The sequence below is a fragment of the Podarcis tiliguerta genome (assembly GCF_965153285.1).
Source record: "Podarcis tiliguerta genome assembly, chromosome: 2".
NCBI classification, from domain to species: Eukaryota; Metazoa; Chordata; class Lepidosauria; order Squamata; family Lacertidae; genus Podarcis; species Podarcis tiliguerta.
In genome coordinates, this window is record NC_139535.1 from 81,219,410 (window position 1) to 81,232,309 (window position 12,900).

The 12,900-nt window shown below is 45.9% G+C and overlaps 1 protein-coding gene across 8 annotated transcripts; it reads right to left on the reverse strand.

Annotated features, from left to right (window-relative positions):
- Nucleotides 1-604: 604 nt before the first annotated feature.
- LOC310672475 (epoxide hydrolase 3-like) lies at nt 605-12,195 on the reverse strand. 8 transcript variants are annotated; one of them, XM_083429688.1, is made up of 8 exons: nt 11,857-12,195; nt 8,384-8,645; nt 7,976-8,061; nt 7,091-7,266; nt 6,589-6,717; nt 5,887-5,990; nt 4,558-4,706; nt 605-3,615 (listed from the first exon to the last, which is right to left on the reverse strand). In XM_083429688.1, exons 1-8 carry the CDS (start codon nt 12,027-12,029, stop codon nt 3,396-3,398), a joined length of 1,299 nt encoding a protein of 432 aa, XP_083285814.1. In that variant the 5' UTR covers nt 12,030-12,195; the 3' UTR covers nt 605-3,395. The 8 variants fall into 8 exon arrangements, 7 of the variants coding, with proteins under 7 accessions (XP_083285814.1, XP_083285819.1, XP_083285815.1 ...); XM_083429693.1 differs by lacking the exon at nt 11,857-12,195 and adding an exon at nt 11,644-11,788; XM_083429689.1 differs by lacking the exon at nt 11,857-12,195 and adding an exon at nt 10,808-11,081.
- Nucleotides 12,196-12,900: the final 705 nt, after the last annotated feature.

Genomic DNA, 12,900 nt, shown 5'->3' on the forward strand with positions numbered 1-12,900 from the left:
AAAGGCTAGGCCTGGCATTCTTTGTTCTAGCTACCCATTATAATGAGTAAAAGAATATCAATGGCAACTAGTGGCCCCTGGACTTGGGGTGGCTTGGTGGCCAAGGAGATCATATAAGGTGGGCCAAGCGGTTTTGGTTTTCTCTCAATCCTCCTCCCTTGCAGGAATATTGTGGACTCTTAAGCTTTGCAGTTGTACAAATAATTGGCACCTAACTAAACAGAAAAGTGTCTTACCTTGATTCAGGAGGCGTCCCTGCTGTCATAGTTGCTTCTCTGGTGGGAAAGTTGTGTGGCCTTCACCATGCTGTTATTAGACAACAACAGTACAATTGTTTGTAGGGGAGGGCAATCAATATTGTGTTATCTCCACAACCAGGGCCAGTAGGACATAGCTGACTTCCCACAGTAAGCATGGCGGCGGCGGGGGGACTGAGGGGAAGGGGAGCAGCAGCGACAGTACTCTAATTTTGTGCTATGCCTTGCCCTCATGGCAGCCATTTTGTGCTTTGCCACTCACGCCACAGTGGCCATTTTGTGACTGGTGTCCTTGCAGCAATCTACATTTTTTATTCTTTAAAACTCAAAGTAATAAGCAGCATCTATAGCATATCAAACATTTTTTATTTTTATTATCAATTTTTAAAATGAAAAGTTCATCATGATTTCAACAGAAAAGGGGAAGGGTGCCACAGAAAGCGGGGCGGGGTAGGAGAGGCATTTTATGATTTGAGTACGTACAGCCAATTTGTTATTTACAACAACAACAAAACACTGGCAACAAGTGTTCTTGAGGAAAATCATATGCTCAAATAGGTTATTTGCTGGAAGAAGTAAGTAACCTTTATTATCATTTTTGTATTTTTCCTGTACTGTACCTATATATTTTTTAAAAATAAATATTGGGTTGTATTTCATATAGTGCTAAGCAGACTGCTCTATTAGAGCAAGGATTTCTCTTTGTGCAATGGATTGATCTCCCCTTCTCCTCCCACTGGGCGCCTCCTAAATCTGTTATGAAAGTTCCCCCAACTCTCCAGGAAAGATTTGGAGATGGTGCTGGGTTCATGCAGGAGCAGGAGAGGGAAGATAAATCTCCTTGCACGTGCACTCACACAAAAATGAGGTTGAATACCACCCGTGATTTTTGAAACAGAAGTTCAACTAAACTTGATTCTTTGCACCCTTCAGTTGTTTTTCTCCCTGCCTTTTTGCACAGCTCTTTTGAGCTCCTAGGCTCTCTCTGCTAGTCCCCAATACTGTATGTAAATTGGCTTGAGGAGGAAATCTGTTGCAACAACATCCCCTAGTGGCATTTCAGAAGCACAGCAAATTATAGCCATGATCAGTCTGGTTGAAAAGTGGAATGGCAGAGCATAGCATTTTAAGCTTAAAAGCATCATTTTCTATGAGCAGCATATGTACAGGGAAGATAATACGACAGAAATAAAGTCTAAAATATCGGTGGGGAACCTTTGGCCCTCCAGATGTTGCTGAACTACAACTCCCATCATGCTGGAGAGCCAAAGGTTATGGTCTAAGAGATGCTTTCTGCTTCATCAGTACATATAAAGGGACATATAAGCAAGGTGATTTTTTTTAGTTCAGAGATGAGGATGCTGTGGCACTCCAGTTTCAGCGCAAGCCAGCGTGGCCAATGGTCTGGGATGAGAAGAGTTGTAATCAAATAAAATCTAGAAAAACACAGGTTCTCTGACCCTCGTTTAAATGTCTGTGAGGCATCACATGGTTTCCTCACCAAGAAACAGAGGAAGAAACATGCTTGACTGGAACAGAAAAATGACAGCTGTTGTGACATTTCACAATGAAGACAGCTGTTGTCACATCTAAGACAAACCAGCCATAGTTTGTGCTCAGTAAAAAAGCTGCCCGGAATCCTGAAATATTGGCACACCACTTCCAGGCTCCCTGACTTATACTAATATGATCTTACCTCTGTTTTAGGGACTCAAGTACATATTCTGATATGGTACTAAACTAACCCTGAACTTAAAAAGAAAAATGGGTGGATGGAAACAAGAGAATATTAGCCTGAAAGGGACAGACATTGGAGAAGCAAATCAGCTCAATATATGCCCTCACCTAATAATAGTCCAAGCAATTCTGGCAGCCTTTACACAATGGTTTGTGAAAAAGCACAAAGCAGTAAGAGCTAGGCTAGCCAAGGCATTGAGGTGGTGCACTATGGTGGCTCCAGCTGAACCCCAATCTAGCTGAATTACTGGCCCAAGGAAAACCCACATTGGTTTGTTTATTAGACACTCAGATCCTGGTCCTCCTGGACTATTAGAAATTTGCCAAGGGCCAAATCTACACGATCCTTTCAAGGACAAACAGCAATGTTCAGCAGAAAACCAGGGGCAGGCTCTGATGCAGAAGGATGTTCCAGATTGAGTCCCGTGGCTTTTTCCTCAAAGATAAAGGTAAACAGATAGAGCAAAGATAAATCAACACTTGTTTAAACACACAGCTAACATCACAGGTAGTTTGACCCTGAGTAATACCAGCTCCTACCACTCCATCCGCGACTCATTTCCCACTTCTGCACAACAGTAGCACAATCCACACTAGAAACCCTCTTCCATCTTTAACTTGCAATATTAGGTAGTATGCCCAAAGGGCAACTGTACTTTCTACCTACTTTCACAGACTGCAGGTGTTTGAAGCATCATCAGATCCAAAACAATGGGATGAGCAATAACGGAACAGTATCAAAACCCCTCTTTACCATGGAGGCTGCTTCATGAACCAACTGACATGCTTTTGCAGGGAGAGTCACACTCCCAGGCAATATCACATGTTAAGAAGCAGCTTCCTCCTAATGTGTCTAACTCATTCCAGGTAGACAGTGAAGTAAGAACGCTGAAAACATTTCAATGTGATCCATGCCAAGGGTCGCTTTCCTGTGTAATACCATTTGCCAAGGTAGTAAGATGCCAGTGAAAATGGGCGTGAAACAGCAACAGGGAACACAGCTTAGTTCTGGATTCTGCTGTGCTAAGGCACACCCAACAAAAAAGCAATATAGAAGGAAAAGCTGTGCTCTTCCATGAGTATTAATGCCGCCATGCTACAGAGGGAGTGAGATAGAAGATTTTCTGCTGAATGCAACAGCTGTGCAGTTTCAACATCAGGAAGCCCGTATCAAAAGCCCTGAATCAAATCCTTTTTATTGTAGTCCAAAGAACACAGACTTGCAGCAAAACCAGTTAAAGGCTGCATGGAACTCATGTTCCAATATGGTGTAGAAACATTCCACAGGACACAGGGTAGGATCAGCTCTCCAGCGTCAGGTCAAATGCCTGCTGTTGTCAGTTCCTGGGTGGGAGGGATGCTTGTAGTGCAGAATGCAGTCACTCCATCTCTCTTTCCATCTCAGTCTCTCTTATGGAGGAAAGCCCACATCAGTTGATTGACTTTTTCAGGTTGCTCCTCACTAACCCAGTGGCTGGCTTCAGGGATGAGCTGCACCTTGATGCTCTTCCGCACATTCTGCTCAATACGTGGGATAAGCCCTTGTTCCAGGAATCCATCCTTTCCTCCCCAGATCAGCAGGGTGGGCACCAGAATATCCTTGCACTTTGCAGGAACCCAACTGTAGGGATATAGATACACAGGCCAGATGGCACTTTGTTCAGCCTTCACAATGTTTACTTACCTGTTTATTTTTGTGTGTTTTGTGATCTTCCACATGACATGAAAGGTACTGCTGGACATCTAGTGCACTCTAGCAGAAGTTTAGAGCTCATTTCCATGTTAATGTTTTCCAAAAAAACCCAAAACCTGTTTGCAACCCCGTTAACTGAGAAAATCACTAGGAGTTTTGCATTGATAAGATTTGGGGTGCTATCCTGGCATACAGTTTCCCCCCACCATTTAAAATGTAGCGTGACATGGTGCCATATCACTCAAAAAGCCACAGTTACATAATGCAACCGAGATACTGCAGTGTAAAAGGATCATTAGCAACTAGGAGAGAAGCACTAGCATTATAACCAACAAAACAAACACAATAAACCCCACATCTGAATGCAGCCACAGAGAAGACACCTGCAAATCTGCACTGGACAGCAGGCAACTCACCACTTTGGCCACTTACCCAAGTTGCGGCCAACCCTACCACTTTCCACACTAGCAGGCGTCATGCACAGCAGTGATGAGAAAAATCAATAGAAATCCAGAAAGACAGCATGCCCACACTTCAGTTCCAATTCTAGAACCCAACCTTTCCCATTTCATCATAAATTACAATATCTCAGAATCCCCTTCAGAACAGTCACAGGATTTCCTCATCCCCCTTTCCCACCATTTAGACATATATTTTAGGGAGGAAGAGTGTTTTGTCCGCCTGCATCACATAATCCAGTGAAGAATGTTGTGACCTCTCCAAATATTATGACTAGAAAATTCCTGCTGCCAAACAAGTCCCACCCACCTCCGAGGGAAAAGCCTGAATGTACTGGTGCACCACAACTGAGGAAAAGCATATGGTGCCAATACCACACGTGAGCAAATCTGGGGAGGAATGGGTTCTCACGTGGACAGGTTCCTGTAGTAATTCAGGACTGGTGTTAAACCTCCACACTTTGACAGGCTGTACAGGTAAGCCTCTAGCTCCTCATCTGTCAAACGGCGTGCTGGGTTCTGGGCTCCTGTCTTCTTGCCAGTCATAATGAATTTTATTAGCTGTAGGGGAAAAAAGACACAGCACCATGTGGAAGCTGATTAAATGCAGACCCCATTTTCTGACCGAGAGGCAGCTCATGCCATTTTTATATATTTAGCCTCCCTTAGTCTTCCACAAAGTACCTTTGCGGGGGAAAGGAGGAAGCAGCATTGTCTCTTTCCCCCTATCCCTTTCAGCTGGCCCTGATCCTCAAAGAGGATTAGACATATGCATTGACATTGAGGGTACGGCTTTCGAATGGCTAGGAGCCAGTATGGCTATGCTCTGCCACCACAGATGGAGGAAGCATGCCTCTGGACGCCAGATGCTGGAAAGTGCAGGAGGGGAGAGTGCTATTGTGCTTAGGTTCTGCTTTGGGGCTTTGCATAGGCACATGGCTGGTCGCTATGAGAACAGGATGCAGGACTGTGTTTTGGACTACAGTTTAAGCCTTTCCCAGCACTCATCTCCACACTGACTAAAAAACTTTCGTATGATACATTTTTGTATGGCAAGCGGCAGGGAGGAGAATGGATGGGGAAGTGAAGAAATAAGCAAAGAAGGTCATAGTCCTCCCTCCCTCTGGCAGCACTAGAACATGTCATAGCTTGCCATGGCCTCTTCATCCCAGATTCTAGGTAATAATCTCGCCACATCAATACCCAGTGCTTTTCTTCTGGGGGGACGCAAGGGTATGCATATCCTAAACATTTTGTGAATCTTTGTACTTTTGTCCATTTACTGTATTTATTTCTCCTAATTTGAACTATAAAATTGTGATTTTATTGAGTCAAAATGAGAGTACCCCTAAACACCTTTTTAGGAAAAAAAGCATTGTCAATAGCTTAGAAGTAAACTTTAAAAGCCAGGCCATGTATACATAAAGCTAGGCAGGTGGGAGAAGACACAGGATTATGCATTTTATGAACCAAGACAGAGAGCCCAGTGCATGACCTTGGATGAAGGGCAGTATAGAATTTTTAGAAATAATAGTAATAATAACCCTGCACCCAGAGCTGAAAGGAGACTGACAGAGAAATTTGGGATGAATACATAAAACACAGTTGAGAACTGTATTTTAGGATTGTGGAAGAGAACCATTAGTCCCCAGAGCAGAATAAAATGATTGGACCCTTTGGTTAATCTGCATGACAGAACATGAGCTTTTGAACCCACTCCCCAACCATTCCCTCAACTCACGTAAAAGTCATTTAAGGACCACAGGAACTCTGGTAGCTTTGGGAGCTGGAACAGAAACATGTGGTTGGATCGCAGCAGCTGGGTGGGATGTCGTGGAAAATATTCTGCAAGGTTGAAGGGAAAATAAGTTGTGTGTCAGGGCAGTGCCAATTTCTCCACACATGAAATGCCACCAGATACTGCGCAGTATTCAACTATGTTTCAGTTAGAGCAAACCCACTGAAATTAGTGAATGTGAATAAGTTACCGGTAGTTCCATTCATTTCAACAGGTGCACTCTATGTAAAACTTAGTTGAATGCCACTCTCAGAAACCAATCTTCAAAATAAAATGAAAGATGCCAACTGGAGTTGTTTCCTATTTTCCCCTAACATCTGCATCAACTTCCAGTCCAAGCAATGAGGGCAGGGAGGATCGTTTTGTGTTTTTTTTTAGAAACCCCTGCTGCCAGGCTCCCATTTATTCACAAGCAATGCTTGTGTCTTGGGATTGGGAACTTGAGCAAAGCAGACAACCTCCTTCCCACTTCCTCCCAAAAGATCTGTGGTGTGAAATGATGGCCCACCCTGACTCTGCATCCTAAGGGCAATGCAGTCATGGTGGCCTTTTACACTTCCGCTGGCTTCTCTCTTCCATCCGCAATCCTGTTTAGAGCTAGAAAATGCCAATAGCCATGGTGAGAACCAAAATCATGGGACTTACCTAATAAAACATGTGGTTGAACAGCATCCATGACAATCAGCTTCTCCAGCATATTGGGGTAACTAGCAGCAAATGCAAAAGCTATGATTCCTCCCCAGTTATGCCCCACCAGGATGCACTTAGGAATCTCTATAAAGAACAAATAGAAAGCAATGAAACAGAGACAATGGGCTGTATTCAGTGCTTATCATACTCAAAATAGACCAAGTGAAGTTCATGGGCATGAGTAACTTAGGTTCATAATTTCAGTGGGTCTACTTTGAGTTGGACACAACCTATCATGGACAAGTAAGTATCTGCCTATGGGAAGCTACAAGCCTGCTAGATAATTTCCCAAACTCACATACCAGTTCATCCCCACAATGCTCCATTCAGCACCCATGCAACACTTCTGAAAGCTTAGCAAGACTGAGCAGAGGGCATTTTCCTCCCATTGCTAGAAGGCAAGCCACTGCAATGGCAACCCAGACCCTTCCTCCAAAACAACCATTTCCACTCTTACCATTCTTCTTATTGGGGCTCAGAGCTTCAATGACATCATGTACATCTGCCAGCAGAGCATCCCTCTGATAGTGCTCACAACCAGCTGGTGCGTCGGAAAAGCCATAGCCCCGCAAATCGAGGGCCACCACCTTATAGGCCCACTTAAATTCCTGCAATTGATGGCGCCATGCAAACCTGTTGAAATACAGCCAAACCATAAAGGGATAAGTAGAGAGGAGGGCTTCCCTACCTGAAAATTGCAGGACATTGGTGCCTACTTTTGTTGTGTTGCTTTAGTCCTGCTCTGTAACTTCTACAGTTTTTGCTGCTCGGTTTGTTTATTATTTGTTACAAAGGTTGCTGGTTTGAACTATACTGTGTACAAATGATTTTATCAATGCTTATTGTACACTAACCTAGGATCTTTAGATGAAAGACAATTTAAAGGTATTTTTATTAAATATAACTATTCGCCTCCTTTCGTTTCCTCACCGTCTAAAAATCAAGAAACCCCCACCAAGCTTTTGCTTAATTTATCATGACCTCTTTTACATTTGTTAAAACTGTAAGTCTACTGTAAATCATGTTGCTTCTGATTCTATGCAGCATAAGGTCAACACTAAAAAAAAGTTGTATTAATTACAATTTAATGATGAAGGCCTTATGGTCATTCACCATGAGAGGATAGCAGCAATCAAGTCCCTTCCTTTGGGAAGTTAATATTTCTGTCTACGGCCTTTGCCCCAACTTTGCAGGAATTTGCTGGCCAGAAAGGTATTACATGACATGTTGGCTGACAGATCTGTGGCCTATCACTTCCTGCATGAACCACACCTGGAGTAAACTGATATCAGCTCCAGTCATTGCACTTCTTCCTACTGCCACACAGCACAGCGACACTTACCAGTTCTGGGGAAATCCATGCAAGAAAAGCATCAGCTGAGCTCCTTCCTTGCCAGCAGCAACATAATGGAGACGCAGCCCTGAGTTCTTGAGCCCCCAAAGGACAGAGAAATAGGACAGTTACACACAGACAAGAGCTCAGTGATAGTGACAGGTTCACAATATGCGACATTTCCTGTTAAGAGACAGCTGAGGGGAAACACTCTTTGCCCCTAAGACTTTGAAGAACAGCTGTTGGTCACCATTGAAAATATCAGGGTAGAGGGACAAATAGTTTGACCTGGCAATAAGCAGCTTCCTATGTTCCTCCCAAGCTGTAAAATACATGACCAGGGTCCTGCCTTCAGCAGCTGTCTGTGAGCACCTGGCTATGGCTGGAAGCCTCCCCCTTCCCCTCCACTGTACTCACTTTTAGTGTCACAAAGCCGTGCTCCCCATGCGAGGCATCAGTGAGGCATCTTGGTGGAGTCTCCCGTCTCTTCTTGCGCAGCACCTGGAAAGGACCCCTAGACACCACTAGTGATAGGGCCCACCAACAGTAGAAGGCAGCAGAAAGGAAAGCGGCACTATACACAACCAGCCAGGACACGGCATTAGAGACCTTCAGCATCAGGCGTGTGGGGATCAGTAAGAGGCGATAGAGAGAGGCCATCCCCTCCTGTTGTTTGGGGCTGCAAGAGAGAGGCTGCAGTTCAGAAGAAAGAGAACATGCTTTGCATCCCAAATTCAATGTCTGGCATTTACAAGTAGAGCTGGGCAAGAACCCTCCCCAAGAGCTGCTTCTAATTAATGTAGACCAGGGGTGGGGAACCTCAGGTCCACTGGGCAAAAGCCCTGTGAGACTTTCCTGGGCCACTGCCACTTTTCTTGGTGTGTAGAATTGTCTGTAGAAACATCTCACTTTTGCATCGTTAGAATGCAACCTTTTCCCTCTTCTGTATGCACCAGTGTTATGCAGCCTAAGAAAGGTTACTAGCTGCTGTAGTCAGTCCTGGGGCAGATAAACCAATGCTCTGACTTGCTCTACGGCTGAGGATACACCAGAGTGTTAATGCATGCATGGAATGCACAGATCCTATCTTTTCCTCTGTGCACTTTTGTCCATACAAGAGCACTTTTAAGTGAACTCCATCTCAGCCTTTACCATCACCACTAGTGGGCAGTGCTTGATGGAATATATTTGCACTGTTTGTTGTCGTCCCCTGTCTTAATTAGTACTTCCCTACCCTCCTTCCCTGAGTTGTGGAAACCTGAGGTCCATTGTGGGCATACATGAAAGTATTTGTTTATTTTTAGATACAAGCTTTTGGATATACCAGACTTGCACAAAACACTGTTGGAAAAATGTAAAAAGTGTGTTCCCAAACAGCCCCACCAGCAGCCCACCAAGAAGCACCTCTCACTAACTGAAGTAAAGGGAGGGCGCTATGACAGATGGCACCCAGCAAAAGTTACCACACCCCTTTTAAAAAATGCCCACACAATGTGCTTCAGTACACCTATGGCTGGGATCATACAGGTCTATGTTGGATCACCACCCTTAGTGCATTATCCACAGAATAGACAAATCTTAACTAAAGGGGGGGGAGTGCAGGTTGCCACTTGGATGAGGACAACATTGTGCAAATGTGACAATTATGCACACGTGATACTGAACCCACTTTAAACTGCACTCCAAAACATTTGCCCACGTATGTGCACATAAAATAGAAGACCTAACTGAAAGGCAACACGTTGGGATCTGAACGCATTGTTACAACGCACCCTAATAATGATTCTTGTATATATTTTTTAGTTACTGTAAAATCTTAGAAGGGGCGTGGCTGTTATGAGGACCTTGCACTTCGGGATCTGCCACGACACTACCGGTTGCAAGTCCTTTCTCAGAAGACCAGAAACTCGGACTCAGCCGCGTTACAAACGGGAGTCCTGCCACGGGAGGCACGACGCGTGTCCATAGGAACTCAACCGAGTTCCAACCGAGCAAACTCTCGGTATCCAGCAAACCCAAGCAGGAGTGCTCGCCTGCTGACACGGCTGGGTTCTTGGCTGCCTTTGGATAAAGCGGTGGGGCTCCCAAGCTGAGATAGTCAATGGCGCGGGCAACCGAAACTCTCTCTCTCGGTACCTCAAGGAGCGGGGAGCCACTCGACGCCGCCCGGGCGCGTTCAATCTCCCCCTGCTCCCGCGACCCACTCGCTCCGGCTTCCGTTTTATAAAGGCAGCGCCGCCCCTCCAGCTCCTCCCCGCCCGCCAAGGGAAGACGCGGCGGCACGGCGAGGGAGCAGCAGCGCTTCCTACCCCGCCTCCCGGGGCCTCCTGCTCCTTCCGCGGCTGCTTCGGGCGCAGAGCTCCGCCCGTCGGAGCGACCAGGAAGGCGAATGGGTTTCGGCCGACCAGGCCTCTCTCCGGCGGAGGGACGACAAGCCCGCTCAGGGACGGGGGCGGCTCTCGTCCACAGCTGCTCCCCCCACCTGCCCGCCTGCTTGATCTCGAGGGCCCGCCGAGAGAGCGAGCGCCCAGGGAGCCAGGTCTGGAGGGTCCGGGCGCAGGGCCGGATCTCACCCAAAGGAGACCCCGCCTCCTACAAGTCAGGCACGGCGGCAAGAATCATAGAGATGGAAGGGACCACGAGGGTCATCTAGTCCACACACACCCCGCCATGCAGGAATATTTTGCCCAATGTGGGGCTCGAACCCACAGTTTGGAGTTTTGGGCTTTTGGAAACCTCGGACGGTCAGAGGAAGGCGAGATGGCCCCTGCCCCTGACACATAAATGACCTCTTTTAACTCGGCTGCAAAGCTATGCTTACCACCCCACATATTCACGCACCGGATCATCAGAGTCTCTTTGAACTGTCCATGATCAGGGAAGGGAACAACCCGCTTTTCGGGTAGGTACCTTTGAAACACATTCTTTCCCTCCCACCTGAAAGAATTCTGGGCGCTGTAGTTTGTTAAGGGCTGCTGGGAATTGTAACTCTGGATTGAGTAAACTACAGTACCCAGAATGCTTTGAGGGAAAGGATGTGCTTTGAATGTGCTTTAAAGGTATAGTGGGCGATAGTTAGAGCCACTCACCTCTACAGCTGAAATGATACCGAAGTATTTTATTGGTAATATAATGTAAGGACACAAAACTACAACTTGACAATAAACAAAACATTTCTCTAACTAAACTGTATGCTAGCTGAGATTTCCTACAGGCAAGCTGCAAGACAACTGAGATTACTTTGGAAGCTGAGGCGCTTGGTGGGGATACAACGGGCTAGGTGGTCTGGTGGTGCACTTAAAAATGGTGATAAGTGAAGAGAAGAGGAGAGGAGCCTGTTGGCCTAAGTGGGCAAAGGATGGCAACCTAGGCTTTGGTTTAAGGTTGGTACTTGGGTGGGAGGAACAGGGTTTTGTTTTATTTCAGCAGGCAAAAACTCAGCAGTTAGTCTTTTTTGTGTGCAAATAACAATACTGCGAAAAGCTTCACCATGCCTTTGAGTTCCTTAGAGGAGAGAGGGAATATAATGGTAATAAATAAATGATTCTCTCTCTAGCTTTGTGTTATGCCACGCCTCCATGGCACTCATTTTCTAACTGGTGCCCCACAGCACTCGCTCTCAAAATTCAGAATGCGCCCATGGGCCAAAAGACGTTTGCGACCTTTGCTCTACTTACTGCGTCACACTTGCTCTCTCTTTTCAGTCATATTCCATCTGCTAAGGAAGCAACCTCTGTACAGAGGACTCCTCTAGTCTTTTTATTTCTGTTATCTTTTTGCTTCCTTCACCATCTCCTTTCTTCTTCTCTCTCTTCAATCACTTCTCCCTGTGGGACTTTCAATTATGTTATGCCAAGCAAATACCTAGAGCAGGGGTCGGCAAGGTTTACCTCACCTGGGCTGGTTCACTCCAGCGGAGATCCCTCTGTGGGCCGGATCGTGCACATGCCTGCGATTTCTGGCGTCTGCATCTGTGCAGACACGATTTTTGGCATCTGCGCACGCGTGGTTTCCAGCACAGCGGAAGCGAATCCTTGTGCTGCGCCAGTTTAGCGTAGCACATGGGGACTCACCAAGCGGGCGGCTCAGTTCGGGGGCGGCTCAGGGGCTAGTTAAACAACCCCCTTGGGCCCCTTGTGGCCCATGGGCCTCAGGTTGCCGACCCCTGACCTAGAGGGTTAAGTTGGAAGGGGCATCAACTGACCTGCACTACTCTTGGGCACCTTTTGTGCTTTTCCCTGTCCCACTAGCACCACCACCCCTTTCTGAAGGCAAAATGACATGAGGCCCTGATCAGTCCCCTGTCCCTACCTAGGAAATTTAATTTCCCCCACTCGCCTTAATGTCACTTTCAGAACTAAAGGAGTAGGTGTTGCACACAGAATCCACAAGGTGGCTCCCCCTGCAAACATTGAAGTACAGTACTATACTGATTGTATTCTAGCTTCAGAGTGAAACCAAGCATGCACTGTATAATTTTGCCAGCAGATGCTGTCGTGAGCCTTAATGTATTTTGTTCATACATACTCTGATTGTAGCATTGGTGTGGTTATTGCTAGTTTCCCCAAGTGAGCTATGCTATTGTTGTTGTTTTTTTCAATTTCCCCCAAACTTAAGCTGGATAATCAGGTGCATTGCAAGAAAGTCTGTGGCTCACAACAGTCTCCGCTAAAGATTCCAAAAGATATTGCTCTTTCCCCATTATGGGTTTTTCTGTAAATATATGTGTAAGATACGGATCATGGGCAAGTGTGAACTGGTACACAAGGAGATCCAGTAACAAAGACAGGCAGCGTGATTTGAGTGTCATGGGAGGGGAAGCAAATGTTTTGTTACTTTATTCTCATTGTATTTTTAATGCCAGAGAGGGGTAGAAGCATGGTGGGATTTCCTCTCCTCCTAATGCTACAATAACCTAACCAGCCTTGTGTCCT

What these genes read in the sequence shown, in the direction of transcription:
- LOC310672475 (XM_083429688.1), bottom strand. Translation starts at nt 12,029, where the DNA reads ATGTGCTACGCTAAACTGGCGCAGCACAAGGATTCGCTTCCGCTGTGC. An exon ending in CATGGATTTCCCCAGAACTG is followed by an intron (nt 7,267 to 7,975) that starts GTAAGTGTCGCT and finishes GTATTTCAACAG; the next exon opens with GTTTGCATGGCGCCATCAAT. An exon ending in TCAACCACATGTTTTATTAG is followed by an intron (nt 5,991 to 6,588) that starts GTAAGTCCCATG and finishes TCAACCTTGCAG; the next exon opens with AATATTTTCCACGACATCCC.